We start from the raw sequence: 20,506 nt of genomic DNA, 5'->3' as shown, positions 1-20,506 counted from the left end.
GCCAACCCTTGAATCTGACAAGGAAGATCAGTGATGTCATAACAGCGTTGTTTGGATATCAGCACGCATATCCACCCATGGGATTCTGAAACAGAAATGCATAAGGAGCTTTGACAAGGACCCACTGCCTGGCCCCATCTTCAGAGATTCCAATAGGTCTGGGGTGTGCGCAGGCACTGGCGTCTTTAAAATCTCCCTATGTGAATTCAACATGCAACCAGGACTGAATGGAGAACTGCTGCTCGAAGTTTGATAATGAGGTGATAATGAGGAAGAACATGCCTCAGCAAGTCAGAAAAAGGGGCTTAGGGGAGAGCCAGTGGCTCCTCCTTCGGCCAGGCCAGCTTTCTTCTGACAAGGACTTGTTTTCACTTAACTGTCCCGATCCGCAGATGGGCACAAGGTATGTACTGTCGCCGTCACAGTAACAGACCCAAACAGAGTCACAAGGAGTGGGGACTATGAAAAAGTGTGCCAACCCTTGAATCTGACAAGGAAGATCAGTGATGTCAGAACAGCATTGTTTGGATATCAGCACGCATATCCACCCATGGGGTTCTGAAACAGAAATGTTCTTCAATGTATTGTCAATACCAGTATTACCAACTCAGACCATTCTAGCTTTCCTATCATGGCACATTAAGTGACTTAAACTCCAAATAATTTCCAAGGAAGGTTGATCTGTTACCTAAAAGAAGACTAAGTAGGAATTTCAATACACCGTACATCATGCGACCATTCCTCTGGTTATCACAAAAAAGTAAAATATTTAACTGCCTCTGTGGAAGCTGTGGTAGAATGGGACACACTACTGGCCAGGCGTGGTGGCTCACGCCTATAATCCCAGCACTTTGGGAGGCCCAGGCAGGCAGATCACTTGAGGTCAGGAGTTTGAGACCAGCCTGGTCAACATGGTGAAACCCTGTCTCTACCAAAAACACAAAAAAATTAGCCAGGCATGGTGGTACACGCCTGTAATTCCAGCTACTTGGGAGGCTGAGGCAGGAGAATCGCTGGAACCTGAAAGACAGAGATTGCAGCGAGTCGACATCACACCACTGCACTCCAACTGGGGTGACAGAGCGAGACTCCATCTCAAAAAAAAAGAAAAAAGAATGGGACACACTACTCCTTAGGCAACAGTGTTGGGTTCACGTTTATAGATGATGGAATGAAGCAGCGGGGGACAACTTCTGGCTGGAGTGGCTTGGAGGCTGGAGCAGCTGAGCTTTAACAAGCATCAGAGGTCAGAATTACTTGGCTAGATCAAGAAGCCACACAGCATCATAATGCCGCTGGCACATCTCCCAGAACAGGGTAAGTGTGTGAGGTTTTCTAAAGCAATTGTAGTGGTGGTAGAGGCTTGATCAAGACACAGAGATGTGCCCAGGGATAGCATTTCCTCAAAGAAATCTTACCACAGCAAAAACTTAAAGTGTTGTAGAGACCCAATTCCAGCCTTCTCATAACCCAAAACCCTTCCCTCAAAGAAATCCAGGAAGAGGAACCATAAAAATGTAATTTTAATGATACAGAAATAGTATATGTACATTTCTTTCCACAGCAGCACTTCATTCATCTCTAAAAAATTTAACAAAATTAAGGCTAAATCAGAGCGAGCTGATAGGAAGGGGTATTCTATGTGGTGGTCTTCTTAAAGAATGTTCTCATAAATATAGGATGTTCTGCAGACAAGAAATAAAAATAAAACATGCTGAACAAGATACCAAAAATGGGAAATGCAGTAGAAAATGAGCCCCTTTCTACCAATCTACTAAGAATCCCAACTCCCCTGGGAAGTTTCAGATGGGATGTGAGTTCTTTTAATGTTTACGATCTGATGCTAAGACTTTCTAAAATTAAAATTCCACAGTACTAGGCCATTTTATAAACTAAAACCAAGGGCAGTTGAGTCTCCAATATAATCCCTCTAGAATTTTTTAAGTTAAAGTGGACAATATTTCAAAGTACTAATTTTATCTGAAGCTGTGGTGCTTGAAAGGACAATCCCTCCATTTGTGGCCCTTCTCCCTAACCCATGTTATAAAAATAAATGAAGACTTTAAAACACAGTGAAATAAAAATGCCATCACTGCCAAGGCAAAGGGCCAGGAAATCAAATGTGGTTCTTGAGTAACCTGGCTACAGAGACTGCTGGATGCTACAATCAGGGAGGAGGAAGACCTTCCTTTCCCACTTTTTCATTATCCTTGGCCACACTTGCTGGTTAATGTGTTACCACTGCATCCTGACTCAAGAGAAAACCTTCAGCTGCTCCAGGATTTAGAATAAGATGAACAGTCTTTCTCCCCTCCTCCCATCTCTTCTCCCCAGAAAGGTCTGAAGGGGAATGGAGAAGGGCAATGCGAACACCCTGCAGGAAGCCTCAGTCTAAAACCCTAGTCTCTGTCAAGAAGGGCAATCCCCTGACAGCCGCAGAATCCTGGTCTTCATAAGGCCCCACACACATCTGCTTTAAGGGGTTTACATTCCTTCTTCCTCTGCCTCCTCTTTTGCAGTGAGTTTTCATTTTAACATCCCTTTCTCCTCCCCGACTCCTCACCTGCTTTGGGGAATTCAAATGTTATCTTCATTAATGGAGAATTGCACCAACCCCTAGAGAAAGGAGTATTATTTTAAATTACAGGCCTTATAGCCTACCTACTTTAAAAAGACCTCTTACTTTATGACAAGGATTTGTTATCCCAGAGAAAAATCTTCCCATATAATTTTTAAATTTTCATTATAAAGTAGCAAATGGTAAGAAATAATGTAATTTTTTTCTTTAACTTTGCCTTAGAATTTTGTTTTCATTTTTTTGGCTCCTAGAATCTCAATTTCCTCTAAATAAATAAAAGGGGAAGAAAATATCCAGGTAAATAACATCAAATATCCTCTTAAGTCTTACTTGTATTTAAAGACTACTAACACCTCTAGGAAACAAACAGCAGGTTGAGGTACACAGACTAAAATGCATTTCTTACACAAATTAATATGTAAACACAGAGAAACAGTATGATAAACATCCAAGTACCCACATTTACGTAGAATAATACAGTAACGTTACATGACCACAAAATCACAAAAAGTGAAGGAAGCTTTGAGATCTTCCAGTTAGCAGATTTCACACCTGGCTGGTCACGAGATTCCCCTGGGGATTCCCTCACAGATTTCCTAGGCCTCTTCCTGAACAGTCGGATTCAGCAGGCATGGCCTAGGACCCAGGAATTTCTATTTTTTTCCCATACAATTCAGTAGTCTAACCCTCTTATTATGCAGAGGAGGAAACTAAAGCTCAAGAGGTCAAGCTGTTGTCTAAGTGTACAGAGCAAGTGACAGAAACAGGGCTAGAATGCAGGTCTCTCGTCCCTACTCTGCCACTTTTTCTGTCACAGCACACCACCTCCCAAAGCTTCCCCTAGACCTGTCACCCTTACCCTTCAGCTAAGTAGCCTTTAATAGATATTCTGTCATTAAAACTAGGTAGGGCAGGGACACATCTCATATTCCCTCTGATACAATCCTAGGCACCTAGTAAGTGTCCGATAAATACTTCTTGGTTGGCAGTTACTCAGCAAAGGTCTAATACTTTATCCTCCACTCACATCTCAGTCTACAATTATCCAAGCAGATGCAAAATTATCTGGCCAGATAATTTTCAAGATCCAGCTATAGAGGGTAGTGAATCCTGAATCTATGAAGATGCCATGTTCAAACAAGCAGGAATTTGGGTGACAACACAGTTCTATAAGATTAATGGAATCTTAATCTTCCATACTATGTCTCCCCCTTGTTCTCAAAATCTGTGAAAAAAAAATAATAAAGGAATCCTAGGGATAGGAAGAATCTGGCCATTTATCTACAGCATTTGGCAAACAGAAATTTTTAAAAATCCTAAATTATTCTAAGGAGAAAATCCTTAGCAACAGTAACAACATATTTAGTTGATTTTTGTTGCTGTTTATCCTAGTTTTCAACGTGTTTTCCTAGTCTTATAAAACATTCTTCTGTGGATGGAGTCAAACTCCTTTATAAAGCTGACAGTGAGGGATGGGACACATTTAGCCTCTCTATGTATGATAACACTGCTCTCCTTCCCCACTCTCTCCCTCTCCGCCACATACATATATACACACACACAGACACACACATATTTATTTGGAGGTGAGGAACATGACATATTTTCTACTTGTAATCATGAATCATGAACCGTGTTATAAATGAGATAATTCAATTACATTGTCATCTTGATTGTAGATAAGGAATAAAAGATAACCAAAACCTTTAAATAGCCAACAGGAAAATATTAAAGAAAACTTAAGGCTAAAAATTAAATAACCAGCAGGCACATCAGCCCCTGCGCCATGCAGCCCGGCCCCAACTATGTGCCTCTTGACAAACCAGGCTGTGCTGAAGCACAGAACAGTAGGGGGCTACCCAGAGGGAGCCAGGACAGACAGGTGCAGGGGAAACCTTCCTGCTGCCTCATGACATGCAGAAGCAGGGAAGGACGCAGCCTCCCCAGGAACCACCAGAGCTGGCCCTGGCATCCCTTAATGAGCACTCCCTCCCCAAGTAACATTAAAAAGACGTCAAGCTCCACCTGAAGAAGACGTTGCCAGAAATCATTTATGGATGAGGCCCTCCCATTTAACACAGTCTCCACACCTGAGTTTTGAAACCAGGTGTCCATCCAAACAGGTCTTCTTCAAGTTCTCTACCATGACAGCCTGGGTAGCAGAGCTTCCTCAATTTGTATTTCGTTTTAATTTCTACAGGAAAGGAACTGTCTTCTCCTTTTTTTTTTTTTTTCCAACTGTTAAATCCAGTCTTACCTAGATTGTCAGCCCTTAGTATCTGCAGGGGTTTGGTTCCAGGATCCCTGCAGATACCAACATCTGAAGATGCTCAATTCCCTGATACAAAATGGTACAGAATTTGCATATAACTGACACACATCCTCCTGTATATTTTAATTAAATCATCTCTAGATTACTTATAATACCTAATAAATGTAAATGCTACATAAAGAGTTCTTGTATTGTTCAGAGAATAATGACAAGAAAAAAGTCTGTACATGTTCAATACGGATGCAACCATCCTTTTTTTTAAAAAAATCGTATTTTCCATTTGCAGTTGGTTGAATCCATGGATGAGAAACCTGCAGATACCGAGGGCTGGCTCCATTTAGATTCCTAATCATTCCTCCAGGTAGTCAATTTTTTAAAATCACATTGACAAGCTCATTCACCCATTTCTTCATTCAACACATATTTATTACAGGGTGATTGGACTTCTAGGTGGTCAGAGCTAGAAAAGGCCTTACGCATCTTTTACCCCACACCCTTCATTTTACCCAAGGGAGATGGAGGCAGGGCTAGCCCTCAACCCAGAGTCTCTCAGCCTCACCCCTGATCTAATCATCATCTCACCACCCCAACCAAGCACTTAGCAGTATAAAACCTTGTGCAAAATATATGTACTTTTTCACTTCAAAAATGAAAATATTACAAGATGAGTTTTTGTACCTTACTGTAATTTATAAAGCTAGTAAATATTAGCAAAATGGAATGATAAAACCAAAGAGTAAAAGTGCCTTTAAAAAAGTAATTGCAGGGTTTGTAAAGATTCTTTCCACTTTTTGTCACATTAAATATTTTATAAAGTCATATGACATATACATATGATGACTTTTCTGCCTTTCTGCACAGTTAGAAAGTCATTCAGGAAAGACAATGATACCACAAAACAACACTCAGAGAATGCACATTCCACAGCACTGACATGTATCGTCTATGGTCCCGGTCTACAACATCCACTGTGGTCTAAACACACACTATGGCTGTTATTAAACAAAACATCCCATTTCTACTTACTTTAATCAGAAGGAGGATGAAGCTGCTGCTAACATTTCGATGACATATCTGATTCTATCAAGTGAAACTACACTGAATTTAATGGGAGTACTGGCTGACAGATCAAACTTAAGTTCTAGACAATCTTGTCTAAAATAATAGTTTAAATATCCATCTCTCCCAGGAAATTGTAATAATTCTATATGCCAAATTCATTTTCTTATGGACTCTATGTTTGTATAGGACTATTATCACTCCAATTCTTTCATCAATTTACTTTGCCCCATTCCATAAAATATTAATAGTTAAAAGCCTTAAAAAACCTGTTAGCTGACAGTAACTACTATGAATGAAGAGCTTCAACTGCTAAATACCCTAATCCTCCAGGAAAATCACTTCAAAAATGGACATTTGGGGACAGAATCACTCATTTATCTCAAAACCAGAACAAATAGAAAACAACACCATTAAGGGAATTTAAGTATTTTTCTGACCACTATTGCAGAAACACAGAAGAACTGAGCAGATTGTAGACATGCAAGATCAGCAGTATATAGAAAGGATTAACAAATCAAACTCAGTACATCTCTAATAACTGGATTGAGAGTAGACTCTTCATAAAACCAAATTATTTCTTCCTCAAGGCAACCGTTAGCTACAAAAGAAAAATGATTTCATATCCTTGGTCCATAAAGAAGACACATTTATTTACATTCTCAATGGACTAAAAGAGGCTTTAAACTTTCACAATTAAAATTGTATGCTTCCAAAAATATCATATGATCAATGCACTTAACTTAAAGCTTCAGGTATTAATAACTTCATTTAGACTTCTTAAAAAACCAACACAAACATACTTTCTAGAGTGCAAAATGCTTCTTATTAAATACTTCAGGGACACAAAAGCAATTTGTTTTTCAACAGAGGCATCCTTTTCTGAAGGATCATCACCACAAAGACATCCATTGCCGGCAATGGACGTGAACAGAACTGCCAGCTCGAATAAGATGCAACGTTAGGACTGTGCCTTCAGTTTCTTCCCCTTTCCCGATGACCCCAGTTATTTGTACAAACTCATTGTTGGACTCTGGTACATGCACATATATGCATCACAAAGCAGTCTTCGTGCACAGCCTTGGATTCTCCTGGAGTCCAAGGAATGCAGGTCTTCCAGAGACATCTTCAAGTACTCTCCTACTTCTGGGCATGGGGTGACTTGAGGAATGTTGAAGCCGTTCTGACCACCTATGGCACAGAGGAAGAACTCTTTATAGGGCAGTCAAGTTCTAAACCCTTTTGCCAGTGATTTTATAATCCTATCATTTCCAAAAAGCTAATTGCAGGCTCTAAAAGCCTTTATTTTACTTCTGATTTCTGGAAGTGAAAGCCTCCTTTAACCCTTGACATATTCTCATTTCTTGGTTTCTGAAAGGATTCTGGGGCCAACAGTGAATAAACCTGGTAAAAGGACACGAATTCTGAGGTAAGCCCCCAACCTACTTTCCAGACTTCTCTCTGAATCATATTATCAATACATATGTAGACGACACTCTGTTCTTCACATTTCATTTCCTCCCAGACACAAGCCAGCCAGCACACTTCACCATAAGACTGTCCAATTTGGAACAGATCTAGTCAAATGAACGCTATTATAGCTCCCTACACTTTAAACACATCCTTACGCAACTCTAACACAGTTTGTTTGACACATCACCAGGCCCTGATGAAGGTGCTCTGGGGTGTGATTTCAGAGATTCCAGGAAAGGCTCCTCTGGGTTACCTCAGTGGCTTTTCCAAACCTATGCTGTTGTGTTACGCTGTTCAGTGCAAACGTTAACTGGGTTGGAGGCACATCTACAGATGGGGCTGGGATGTATCCCTCAAGCATCAGAGAACTGAGAAAAGGTGGAGAACTCTTGATCTAGGGCCTGGGCCTCTGTTCAAGAGGCTGCCACAGGGAATGTCTTAGGCTACTGGAGGGCCACACCAGAAGGCCGTGGGGGCTGGACCTGAGAGAGCAGCTAAAGGAAAAATAGGGTATAAGAATGGAGGAACATGAGAGTCACACCTCACAACCTTGCCCAGGCCTGGTCTTAACCTGCAAACTCCTTATAGGTAGAGGCAGGGCTGCTTTAACAAACATTTCTTACCTAAAACCCACTATCCCGCCTGGCATTCATTAAGCATTAGTTAAATAATGATTAAGCATCCTAGAAAGTGGCCTGGCAACTGCAGCCTATTCCCCACTTCAGGGAGAAACATACTACATGCAGAAGAGGCTTTACTTTTCTAAAAAGGATGTTTACTTCTGCTCTCAGCTTTTGGCAATTGGAAGATAACATGGTTTAGTACAAAAAAACATATGCACTGAGATCAGAAAGACTGAGTTAAACACAAACTACAATACCTCAAGCCCCTTAAACCTCAGCTTTAATAACAGAAAAACAGGAATAATCCCCATCTTGCCAGGATTTAGGTAGAATGACTTAATGGTGCTCAATAAACAGCTACCGTGGCTCCTACAAAAATGAGAGGGGCCTGAAAGAAGACAACGAAGCTGGAAATAAGATCCCCCAGGGCTGAAATAAGAATTTTAGGATTCTTTTTTTTAAAAAAGAGCATATGCATGTCAAAATATCACAATATAAGGCTGGGTGCACTGGCTCCTCTTGTAATCCCAGCACATCGAGAGGAAAAGGAGGGTGAATCACTTGAGGCCAGGAATTTGAGACCAGCTTGGGCAACATGGCAGAAGCCCATCTCTACTAAAAATACAAAGATTAGCCAGGCATGGTGGCATATGCGTGTAGTCCCAGCTACTCAGGAGGCGGAGGTGGGAGGATTGCTTGAACCTGAGAGGTGGAGGTTGCAGTGAGCCAAGATCACGCCGCTGCACTCCAGCCTGGGTGACAGAGTGAGACTCCATCTCAAAAAAGGAAAAAAAAAAACACAGCATATTATTCCTTAGTTCAGCTAGCAAGGTTGTTAGTGCAATCCAAGATATAAGACTGTTGTCACCAGAATAATCCTGAAAGGATTTTCTCGGAAAATATCATATCACTCAGAACAGGCGATCCCACTATGAACTGTCCCACTACAAACCAGAACCCTGTGCCACATGCAGAAGAAAGGCGTTTTCAGTACCATCCCGATCGGCCATGCTGTCAAAGAAGAGCCAGGCGGAATCGTCCTTCCCATACTTCACAAAAGCAACATAGTGGCTTGTTTCTATGCAGAGAACAGCAAATAACTCCATATTCTGGCAAGGGATGCAGCCGTGTCTCCAGTCCCAGTCAGGTAAGTCTTTGGGAAGTGACACTGGGTTATATTTATGATTCAGCCTCTTCGGATGAAGGTGGACCTAAAATGGACCATGAAAAGAATGTCATTAGGCCGAGGCTGGTGGATCACGAGGTCAGGAGTTCAAGATCAGCCTGACCAAGATGGTGAAACCCTGTCTCTGTTAAAAATACAAAAATTAGCTGGGTGTGGTAGCAGGCGCCTGCAGTCCCAGCTACTCGAGAGGCTGAGGCAGGAGAATCATTTAAATCCCGGAGGCGGAGGTTGCAGTGAGCCGAGATCGTGCCACTGCACTCCAGCCTGGGCATTAGTCTCTCTCAGTCTCTCAGTCTCAAAAAACAAAAAACAAACAAACAAACAAAAAATGTCATTAATGAGAGAAACTCAATGTGTCAAGTGAATGGGCTTCCTTACTCTTATTAAATACATCCCTTATAGCAATCAAGTACTTCACCAACAGCTCTCAAGTAAACAGAAAAGCCAAAAGCAATACCATTTTATTGTGAATTTTTAACCGTTAATTATGATTTTAAAAAACTTTCCAAAACGAGCATTGTGTTTTCAACTTAAGTTACTGTTCAACAAAAGTTCATCCATTAAGTGAAGGGAAACTCACTTGAGTGTTGCAGGTTTTACAAAACTGCTTGATTTTTCCAGCTGAGATGTCCGGATCGTCGTAGCATTCTCTACACTCATACATTGCAAGCCCTCCACATATCCGGCACTGTCTGGGAGCTGAAATGTGGGAAGCGGAAGGGAAGTTAAGAGGACTTTAAAAAAAATGCATTCTTTCATGAAGAAGATGTAAAGAAAAGTTAGGCTTTAAAAAGGACAATGTTCATGGCTTCAAAAAAGTCTCTTTCTGTTCCATCTGCTTAAGCTCTCAGTTAGTATTTGAAATATCTTTAAAAACATTTTTTTGGACCAAATAGTTTTTCTAAATAGTGTCTCCTAGAGTATTTTTCCCTTCATTATAAAATACCCATTGATGAAAATTCAAAGATACAAGGAAGTATAATGGAGAAAACTAAAAGCATCTACAATTTTAGTCGGCAGGAGATAACCACTGTCAATATGATTATGAATTTTCTCTAATAATTTCATACTGAATATTTACATAGGTATATATGTATGTGTGTGTGTGTGTGTGTGTGTGTGTGTGTGTGTGTGGCTCCTTTTGTAGAATATATCAACGTACTTACCTTTCCACTTAATATTACACCATGACCATTTCATACACATTGGTCTTCAAAACCATGAATTTTAATGGCAGTAGTTTAATTGTTAGATACACACTCATTTAACCATTCTCCTCTGGTTAACATTCAAGTTGTTTCTAATTTCTTAATCATATAATAATAAGTATATTTGCATATCAAATATTTATTTTCATTTGTGTTTTCTCAGAATAAATTCCTAGAAATAAAATGACTGGTTTCATATTTCCAGGCTCTTCAGATACTGAATTGCCTTGGGAAATACTGTGTCCAGTTAGAGTCTAACCCACAACTGATGAGAATTATCTGACAATTTCCACAAAACCAACAAAACAAACCAAAAAAAATCTCATACTTACTGTCTTCAAGTAAATCTGTTATATTTAATTCCAGAGAAGGAAAAATTTTTTTAAATAGTTTAAAGTCTTTTCCAAATCGAGGCATCTGAATAATCAGACATGATGGTGCCTATAAAAAAGACAGATATTTTTAGAATCAAAGTGTTAAAAAAAAAACTTTTCCCTATGAAACCAAAATAGTCATGGCTGTCAAACAAAACAGTGAGTTCTGCCTTAATATTGGTGTCCTATGAAACAGGATCCACACGTGACCATGGGCTGTGGACAGAGGACACCAACAAGCCACAAGTCTTCAAGTGGCTCATGATCGCAGGGGCACACCAGCACCTAGAGGTCACGGAGTTCAATAATCTTGAGTCTCAAATAAAATCATGGCATTTTATTTGGGTTTATATTTATTAAAGGTTTTGGACAGATTGCTTTTGCAAATATAATACAGAAAATGTCATCACAGAAGGACACTACTCATTATATTTCAACAAATAAATAACTGTGGCTGTTAAGGTTTTACCAAAAATGACTTCAGAAATGAATACAATCAAAATAAACCACAAGCATATACTATTAAAATTATTGAGATTCTTGGACAATAAAAGAAAAATAATTTCTATCACTGGTTCATTAGCAAATATAAATGAATTTATTGACATTTTGTCTCTTAATGAGGGGGGAAGTAAACATTATATTTTGATATATTTGGATAATATGCTTGGGTAAAATGGCATTTTAAAAAACGTAAGTCTCCTTTTGCTTTAAACTACCTAAAAGTTTTCAAGTTACGCAAATTAGCTTGGTGTTTTCTTTGGCAGCAGAAATCCAAAAAATTCAATCTTAATTCTAAGACATTTTCTGTAAAGGCAAAGTTGAAACAGTGCATACTTTTTAAAATTTGTGTTTCTTAACAGTTTGTGTTTCAAACTGTTCTCAGCTAGTTAAAATCAATAGATACTGAAACTACCAATAGTCTTAAGACTCCCACAGACTTTCATATAAAATACCACAGGTGAGTATCACTAACCTCTGCAAATTTCAGGTTACTGTTGATAAAAGACCATTCTAACAACTGCTGAATTGTGGGAACGCCAACTTTCTCATTTTTTTCCATAAAAATTTGATAGAAGTAACAATCTTGTACCTTTTGACCTGCTGATCTAAAAACACGCAGAGAAAAAAATACATACAACCTATTTATCAAATGCTTAAATCAAAATGTGAAGTTGTCCCAGCAGTATTTGAGAACAGAAAAACCATAAAATTGATGGTGTAGCTTTGGATAGTCAGAACAACAGAGAGAAATAAATGATTTGGATAAAATAATTAAATGTGCTTAGGCACAAGACCTTATAAATGATTTATTTTGTTTAGTTTTTAGACTGGAAAGTTCTCCTAGTGATTAGGAAAAAAATAATGGAATAATAATCTCAATCAAGAAGCACTGTGTGAACAGAACTAACCAAAAGGTAAATCACTTAGTGCAACTTCACTGCCCAAATCTAGAAAGCAGCAAACTGTATTTAATGCCTGAAAATAAATTATTATATGCTGGATGTGACAGACCCTTAGCAGACCTTCTAGATCGAACTTTTCATTTCTAAAATGAAGGCGCTGAGATCTAGGGAAGGAGAATGACTTCTCAGCAAGTCAAAAGCAGAGCTGGGTAAAGAATCTAGGGGCCCTAACCACTGCTTACCATTCTTTCTGCTAAAGCATGCTGTCTGATAGTCACTCATTTATTCAACAAATACCAAGTAAGCACCTACCATATGCCAATCACAGTGTTACTCTTATATTTTGAGCATCTTTCCTCCTAAATATTTTACTATAGCATGCCATTAGTCTTTAACTCTACCAGAAGGACTAATAATCCTTAAGTTTACTATTTACCTTTTCAGCAGAATTTCTGGATGTAAAGTTAGACTATTTACATCTAAACTTATATCTAGATTTTAAGATTTTTAGGGGAAAATATTAACATAGTTTTCACTTAAAAAAAAACTCAGCTATTAAGAGATGAGCCTGCAGAAATCCTCAGCTTCCCAAAGCAACTTATATCCCCAAATAAACAAAACTTAATTGATAACAAAACAGGAGATTCTGGAGACCCACAACAAATACAAACAGATGATAATCAAAAAACCTGAAGGCTATGATATACCAATGTTTTAATCAGTTATTGATGACTATGACAAAAGACCAGAATTTTTCTGTGAAAGCCAAAAAGCATAGAAAATTAACAGTTTACAGGAAAAAAAAAATAAGAGAGGAAAATAAGAAACCAGGAAGTAGTAGAGGTAAGTAGTTGTAATCATAATAATGGCAGCAGGGGAGGAGGGCTGGTGGTTGAAAGGACCACTGCATTGCAAACACTGAGGGAAAGGAGGCAGAAATGAGGATGGAGAAGACAATTTACTAATTTATTGACTTTCCCTTGTTTCTTGCATCCCACTCCTTTATTCTAAACTCAGTTTTGTTTTACTGAAGTACATCCTATAGTAAGTCTCTGAATGGTAATTTAGTCCCGGTTCTTCCTGCTCAGAAATTCTGAATATTTTTATTCTTAGAATTTCAGTCTATCAAAAATTCTAAAAATTATTCAGCTATTATCTGTTGAAACATTGCCTTTTCCCTATTCTCTCTAGTATCTCCTTCTGGAACTCCAGTTAGAATCCATATTCCATGTCTATTATCCTCTCTTTCTTGTTTTCTAACTCTTTATCCCTTTGTGCAACATTCTGGGTACTTGCCTCAACTCTGTCTTCCAAATGAGCAATTCTCTCTTTAGCTGTGCACACTGCATCAATGAGGTAACATCATGATATGGTTTCTATTTCTGGAGATTCTGTCTTTGGTTATTTGATTCTGTTCATCAAATCTGTTTTACCTTTCATTGTCATCTAGTTCTTTTGTCTCTTCAATCATTTAAGAACATCTTATAGTCTCTTTTAGACTATTCAATTATTTTAGATTTTTTAAGGTACTTATCCTCCTATTTGTTGCATCTGCTGACTCTGTCTGTCAAAATGAAATGCTAGTAGAGGGGAAGAATTACTCCTGAAAAAGAGCCAACTTAGAATATTTATAATCTTTAAAAAGTGGTTCTCAATATGAAGAGGTTGTTTGTAGGGGTGAAGGGGACAGTGTACCCTTCAGGGGGTGTAAGAACTTCCCAGGGCCCTTTCAAGTCCCACAAGGCATTCAGACTCTGAGATATATTCAGAGATGCCCTGATCCCTCCCTACCCACTCTGAGGATCACTCAGTATTCAACCTATGTTATTACTGGGCGTGTATTACATTCCATAAGTGTGTAGGCTAGAAAAGGGGTAAAAACGATGAAAACAACTGTTTTAAGCATCCGAAATTTATTTCTTTAAAATGAAAAACCAAATTGACTTTTTTCTCCCAAAGTGCCTTCTAGGTTTCCTACATCATGTATTAAACATGTCTTTCCTTTCCCATTTCTGTTTGAAAGTTGACTTATAAGATACTGAAATTCTACATACAGTTAATTCTATTTCTGAGCTTTCTATTTGGCCCCATTGATCCATATTTCTAATCTTATGCTAGTATCACACACTATTTTAAAGTCTATTGCTTTGCCTTCATAGCTTATAATAGAAATCTATTTTAAAAGCATTCTTCAAGATTTTTGCCCACTTCATTTTGTAGAGGACTCTAAATCCACTTTCCTGAAGTATGTTAAGATCTTGCTTGTGTGCAAATTATTATGTAATCATCTTTAAATTATTTAATTGTCCTACCCAGAACGTAATATTTCTCACTAATTAATCAAAACCCTTTTAGCTCCGTATAAGTCTTTAAAAAAAAATCTATCTCAATAAAATTGATTTCTTGGTATTTTATACTTTCATGAAGTATTAAATTACTTTTTCATATTTGCTTGAAGGTATACAGAAATGCTATTGATTTTTCCATGGATATTTTACATAGACAAATTATGAATTATTTTGCTAATTGTAGTAATTTTTAGGCCATTCTCTAGGATTTTTAGGTGTACATATGGCTATTATCATCTTTGAATAGATAATATGAACTCTTGATGGTTATGTATCAGTCTCATTTCATTCATAAGAACTTCCCAAACAATATCAAACCACAGCCATGGCACCATCCACCCTCCCTCTCTTCTCCTCGCCCATCAGTTCAACAGTGGCATCAAACAATATCACTTTAAGACACAGAGATGAGGAAGAGTACTCGTCTATGCTTAGCTTTTAGGGAAGTGTATAGGATATTACTAAGATTCTCAACAGAGAAACCCAAGCTAAAATGTGAAAAGGTCCATTGTTTAGACTGAGAACATTCAAACTACCTGGAACGTTCAGTCATTTAGAACATTTCATTAAGAACTTTACTACATTAAACAAGGCTTTCATTCAACATGGTGGGTGGGGAGGCGAGACAAAGTTATACAACTAAAAACAGGAAAGCTAATTTAAGACTAAATTTTTTGAGTGATGAGTAGACAGAAAACAGTCTTCTTGAAGTGTCTGATTAAGTTAGAATGAGATTTTTTTTTCTTAAAAGGTTCATTCATTGAAATTATGAAAATATATACACAGTTTCAAAAGAAAATGATTTGCAATAATACTTATCTCTAGCGTTAAAAATTGTAGTATAAATTTACATTGGATTTGATCTTCAAGTAAACTATGGTACTGTGGCAAGGACAACAAATAAAATTAACTTGCATGATATTCCCCTAGCCTATTAAGAGCCCTAAACAAATACAATATTAAGAAATCATTCTGGAAATCATGTCTGTTGAATAATGGCAGTAGAAATGAGAATTGTCTATTTTTCCAATGCTTCTAGAACAATTTAAAGGTTACCTTATTTTTAGCAAAGGTTCTACCCTTAAAATATGATGAAACAGGATATTCAAGAATTCCTCAGGATCTAGGAGAAAATTTAAAAATCAAATAAGTCACAGGCAAAATTTTTAAATCATTTCATTTTTTATTTCTTACAGTCAAATTTTAATACTGAATTCAGTTTCATTCATCCAATATCATTTCAATTAAAAGCACAGTTTTCAAGTTTTCCTGACAAAGGAAAAACATAAAAGACATTTAAAAGTTATAATCAAGTATTATGTTTCAATTTTGTTGTAAGTTTATTACATTTGAAAGGGTGTAACACATCGCACATAATGAAATAGCTGTTATTTCCTTTGGAGGGGTTAAGGTAAATGGAGTACAATCTGAAGTATGCTCTGTTTTTTCCTGCAAGCCTCTGAACATTACAGCTGTTTACAGTATGCTGCTGACAAATTCAAAGTCAGGTGGTGAATCTTCGAGTAAGCCCATTAGCTAGGAAGAGATTATAACACTGTTCCCTGACTATAAACTTAATCCTAGTCAGCAGCTTTCTAACTCCCTTTTACAACAGGGAAAACTCAGTGGGAAAATGTAGAAAACCCAGTGCAACTCTGCACCACAAGAGAGAAACAACTGAGAATATCATTGCTGGGTGGAAAGGAAAGGACTTTTTATTTAAGCATTTAATATACTAGAACCAGCCAGCTTCTTAAAGGAGTTCATTATTCCACATCATCAATCACTTTTAGAAGAGAGGAAGAATTTACAAAAAGAGGAGCTAACCATATATCACATAAAAAGACATTTCTAATTTAAAAGAAAACCCCCCAACTACACAGACACACATTTCAGCTAATACTTTGACATGTGAATAAGCTCTTCAGTTATTTTTAACACATATAAGTTAAGATGGTCACCTTTTTCTTCAGAGGTAAATCCTGATGCAGCCTCCACCTTTTCAAGTATTTTCCTCAGTTTCATAATTTTTGTGGCACACACATATCCATATCTAAGTTAGTAAAAAACTATTAATTGATATTGGCATGTATTAAATTATATAACACATCTTAATCACACATTTCTTTTTTTCTTTTTTTTTTTTTTTGAGATAGAGTCTCACTCTATCACTCAGGCTGGAGTGTGCAGTGGCCCGATCTCGGCTCACTGCAACCTCCGCCTCCCAGGCTCAAGAGATTCTCATGCCTCAGCCACCAAAGTAGCTGGGATTACAGGCATGCACCACCACATCCAGCTAATTTTTGTATTTTTAGTAGAAACAGGCTTTCACCATGTTGGCCAGGCTGCTCTTGAACTCCTGGCCTCAAGTGATCCGCCCACCTCAGCCTCCCAAAGTGCTGGGATTACAGGTGTGCGCCACCGCACCTGGCCAACACATTTCTTATACAACTCCAGTATGTCATAAATCAATAGGTTAGACAATTATTTTTTGAAGAAAACAATTATAAGCTTCTTCTTGAAGTTTGCAAAATTAAAGATCTAGAACCAGAATTATCCTAGACACTATTATATGCTCTACAAGTAACTGTCATACACTAAGATAAAAAATTTTTAGGTTTGCTGTGACTGATTTTTTAAATAATATTTGCTTGGGAAATTAAAGCATTTACTTTATAAAGCAGAATATACAATTTTGAGAGAGAATATCCTTTTAATACTGAAGTGTGAAACAGCCACCAAGGGAAATGGGAAAGGGAATTTGTAAGAAACTGAAAATCTAAAATCTGCAATCAAACCAATTGGCATAATGATGACATTTTCTCTCTTCTTTGTCTGAATGCAAGACACATTCAATAAGTTTAATATCACTTTAACTTTGTAATTCTAAAAATGGCTTCAGAGGAGAACTTAGCGGCTACCATAAGTTTACTAAGGACAAGTCAGAACTAGCTAATTTTATATCCACTTTTTATACTATTCATTCACTCATTAGTTTCCTGCAACCAATACAGACTGAGAATCTACCACTTACATAGTAATGTAACCTGTCAGCCACTGGGAATACAAAATGAGTAAGGTTAAAAAGACAGGGTCTCTGAAGAAAAGCAGAGATTTCAGCACCAAATAAAACCAGTCAGCTATATACAGATATGAATGCTACAGACACAGGGAATCCTGATCACAACAGGGCATCTGACCAGTTTCTTACCGTGGACAGGGTAATAAGAAAGTGTGATTAACTATGATTCTTAACTGGTTGAACAACAGGATCCAAAGAATGCTTATTCTTCCTCTCTTCTAGGAAGAAGGTGTTAACATGCCTTAGAGTTTCGGGTTTGACCTGTCTTGTTCCAGTATCAATTACTTGGGGGAAAAAATCGTATGTTTAAAAATTTGCATAAGACAAAATAGTTGATGTGAAAATCAAGATTCACAATTACCTTAAACAGTAAGATCATTAGAGAAATCATTACAGAATTTAAGGAAAGCAAAAGATATAAGTGAGGAAATTTATTCTCTTATAATTTACTTTCCTAGTCATGTGATATAGCAGATAATTTGGAATCCTCATTGTATTTGAGTATTCTGCTTTTTTGGTTCAAAATTGATATCAAACTATTTTTTACTTTAACTGATAAATAAGAGCAGTATATAAAAGGATTCAAATTTATCTTAATATGGACTTTAAATAAATCACTTTCTCTCTATACTCCTGAATGAACAAATTTATTTTATGATCTATGGTCCTAATTCTTCATAGTTTAAATTTTATAATGTGACATTATCACATATCACTACTACCACTTATTCAAAGTCTTTACTAGATATCTCCTGTCACTTGTGCTTGTACCATTACAAATTGCTTCCTGTGGCCATAAAAAGACATATTTATAATTCCTAAAGTAGGAAATGGAAAAAGAATCACCTTTTTAAGGCAGGTGGAAAGAGGCCAAATATATTCCTTTAACCAAAAAATATGGTACTAAAATACATCTCATCTGTTGCTAGTCCAAAGTATTAAACACTAGCTATTCTATAAAGAATTTCCCTTTCTCCTTTTCTTTCAGATTTAAGAAGCTAGACTACACCAATTTAACTAATAAGCATGATTACTTGTAGCAGAAGTGTTGGAATAAACTATTTCAAAAGATAAGAATCCTAACTATTATGTATTAGCTTTCCTAAACGTACTGCAATTGCTAAATTATAGTTTACTCTAGCAAAATAGGTTAAATCATTTCATGGAATATGCTATGTTCTACACCTTGGCCAGATTTAAGAAATTAAATAAGCAAAAAAGTACAAGGACCAAAGGTTTAAAAATGTAATATTTTACCATAAGAACTAATTTTCACCCATCTCTTATTATATGAAGACAAGGTATTAAATTAATTACTATACCAGAAAACAGCAAATAGAACACCATGTAAAGGCAAAATAGCAATTTGTCTTCTACTTACATTCTCAGAGGATTAACAATTTCTGTCCTCAGTAGCTCTTGGGTTTCACTATAATATTCTACATCATTCTTTTCTTTGGGTCTAAGTAACACAGTGTCCAGAACAGAACTAAAAGCAAATAAGCTGCAAAAGAAAAAGGATAATTTTCTTCATGCTGTAAACATATTTTTCAAGAAACAGATTTTTAAAAGAATTAGAAGAGGAAAATAAGTAAAGTCTGGAGAACAAATAACATAACAATTTGTGTTTTTCATTAACACAAGTACCAGGACCCCTGTGAAGATACCCATGGTTCAATCATCAGGACCTGCAGATCCTTCCATGTTAAGGACAATACCAATAATACTGAGAAAGCAAACGGCAGATTGGCAGTGTTAAAGAATAACAACGTGCCAACAGAATATTAAGAAAGAAAACTTCTTTGCAAAAGTTGATAGAGAGACTACAAATATCAGTCAAATTACAAACAGACAACAGAGGACAGCATTTGGAAATGACTTCCCGAGGCAAGCACTACTCAGTGCCCCACTTCCCTCTCCCCATGCCCCTTTGCAAAGATCTATTACATTAATAAATTTCTTTAAATGTTAAAATCACTTATGAGTGACTAACAGGCCAGGTGAGGTGGCTCATGCCTGCAATCCCAGCACTTTGGGAGGCCGAGACGGGTGAATCACCTGAGGTCAGGAGTTTGAGACCAGCCTGACCAATATGGTGAAACCCTGTCTCTACTAAAAATACAAAAATTAGCCAGGCATGATGGAGTGCACCTGAAATCCCAGCTACTTAGGAAGCTGAGATAGGAGAATCGCTTGAACCCGGGAGGTGGAGGTTCCAGTGAGCCGAGATCACGCCACTGCATTCCAGCCTGGGCGACACAGCGAGACTCCTTCTCAAAAAAATAAACGAGTGACAGCAGTAACTTGCTGTTATCAAAGAAAAAGAAAATTTAGCTAATATAGATTTTTATCAGGAAATCTAAAGAATATTATATCAATGCTATAAGGTTTGTTTTTGTCAAAGTATTCTGCAAATAAAATGGCCGCCACTTTATTCTTCTTCCTTCTTTAAAAATGTTAACATCCCATATTAACTTCCTAATTCTTATCATATGGCTACAGAACTGGCAGGCTACTCTCAGTTTAGCCCAGTCTACAATCCTCAGAGCGTAAAGATTCTTGGTTCAATTTCCAGAGCTTAAAGATCCTTGCAATGTTAAGGCTGGGCGTGGTGGCTCATGCCCGTAATCCCAAGCACTTTGGGAGGCCAAGGCAGGTAGATAATTTGAGGTGAGACGTTCGAGACCAGCCTGGCCAACATGGTGAAACCCCCATCTCTACTGAAAATACAAAAAAAAAGTTAGCCGGAAGTGGTGGTTCACACCTGTAATCCCAGCTACTCAGGAGGCTGAGTCAAGAGAATCGCTTGAACCTGGGAGGCAGAGGTTGCAATGATCCCAGATTGTGCCGCTGCATTCCAGCCTGGGGGACAGAGTGAGACTCTGTCTCAAAAAAAA

General features: G+C 37.6%; 1 protein-coding gene across 15 annotated transcripts in view; it reads right to left on the bottom strand.

The window, feature by feature from the left end:
• Positions 1 to 6,537: 6,537 nt before the first annotated feature.
• CYLD (CYLD lysine 63 deubiquitinase) overlaps positions 6,538 to 20,506 on the bottom strand; it is a 55,177-nt gene continuing 41,208 nt past the window's right edge. For 9 of the 15 annotated variants that reach the window (XM_055366066.2, XM_004057637.5, XM_055366058.2 and 6 more), the window contains exons 11-18: positions 18,991 to 19,113; positions 16,489 to 16,580; positions 15,584 to 15,650; positions 11,750 to 11,882; positions 10,732 to 10,840; positions 9,772 to 9,890; positions 9,000 to 9,216; positions 6,538 to 7,100 (exon numbers count right to left, since the gene is read on the bottom strand). In XM_055366066.2, the coding sequence (XP_055222041.1) occupies positions 6,916 to 7,100; positions 9,000 to 9,216; positions 9,772 to 9,890; positions 10,732 to 10,840; positions 11,750 to 11,882; positions 15,584 to 15,650; positions 16,489 to 16,580; positions 18,991 to 19,113 (1,045 nt within the window). In that variant the 3' untranslated portion in view covers positions 6,538 to 6,915. Of the gene's footprint in view, positions 7,101 to 8,957; positions 9,217 to 9,771; positions 9,891 to 10,731; positions 10,841 to 11,749; positions 11,883 to 15,583; positions 15,651 to 16,488; positions 16,581 to 18,990; positions 19,114 to 20,506 lie in introns of all 15 variants that reach the window. The other 6 variants (XM_055366049.2, XM_055366047.2, XM_055366052.2 and 3 more) reach the window with 1 other exon arrangement.

Source organism: Gorilla gorilla, chromosome 18 (genome assembly GCF_029281585.2).
Source record: "Gorilla gorilla gorilla isolate KB3781 chromosome 18, NHGRI_mGorGor1-v2.1_pri, whole genome shotgun sequence".
NCBI classification, from domain to species: domain Eukaryota; kingdom Metazoa; phylum Chordata; class Mammalia; order Primates; family Hominidae; genus Gorilla; species Gorilla gorilla.
The sequence above is the reverse complement of the archived record's forward strand: the minus strand, read 5'-3'. Positions and strand labels throughout refer to the sequence as shown.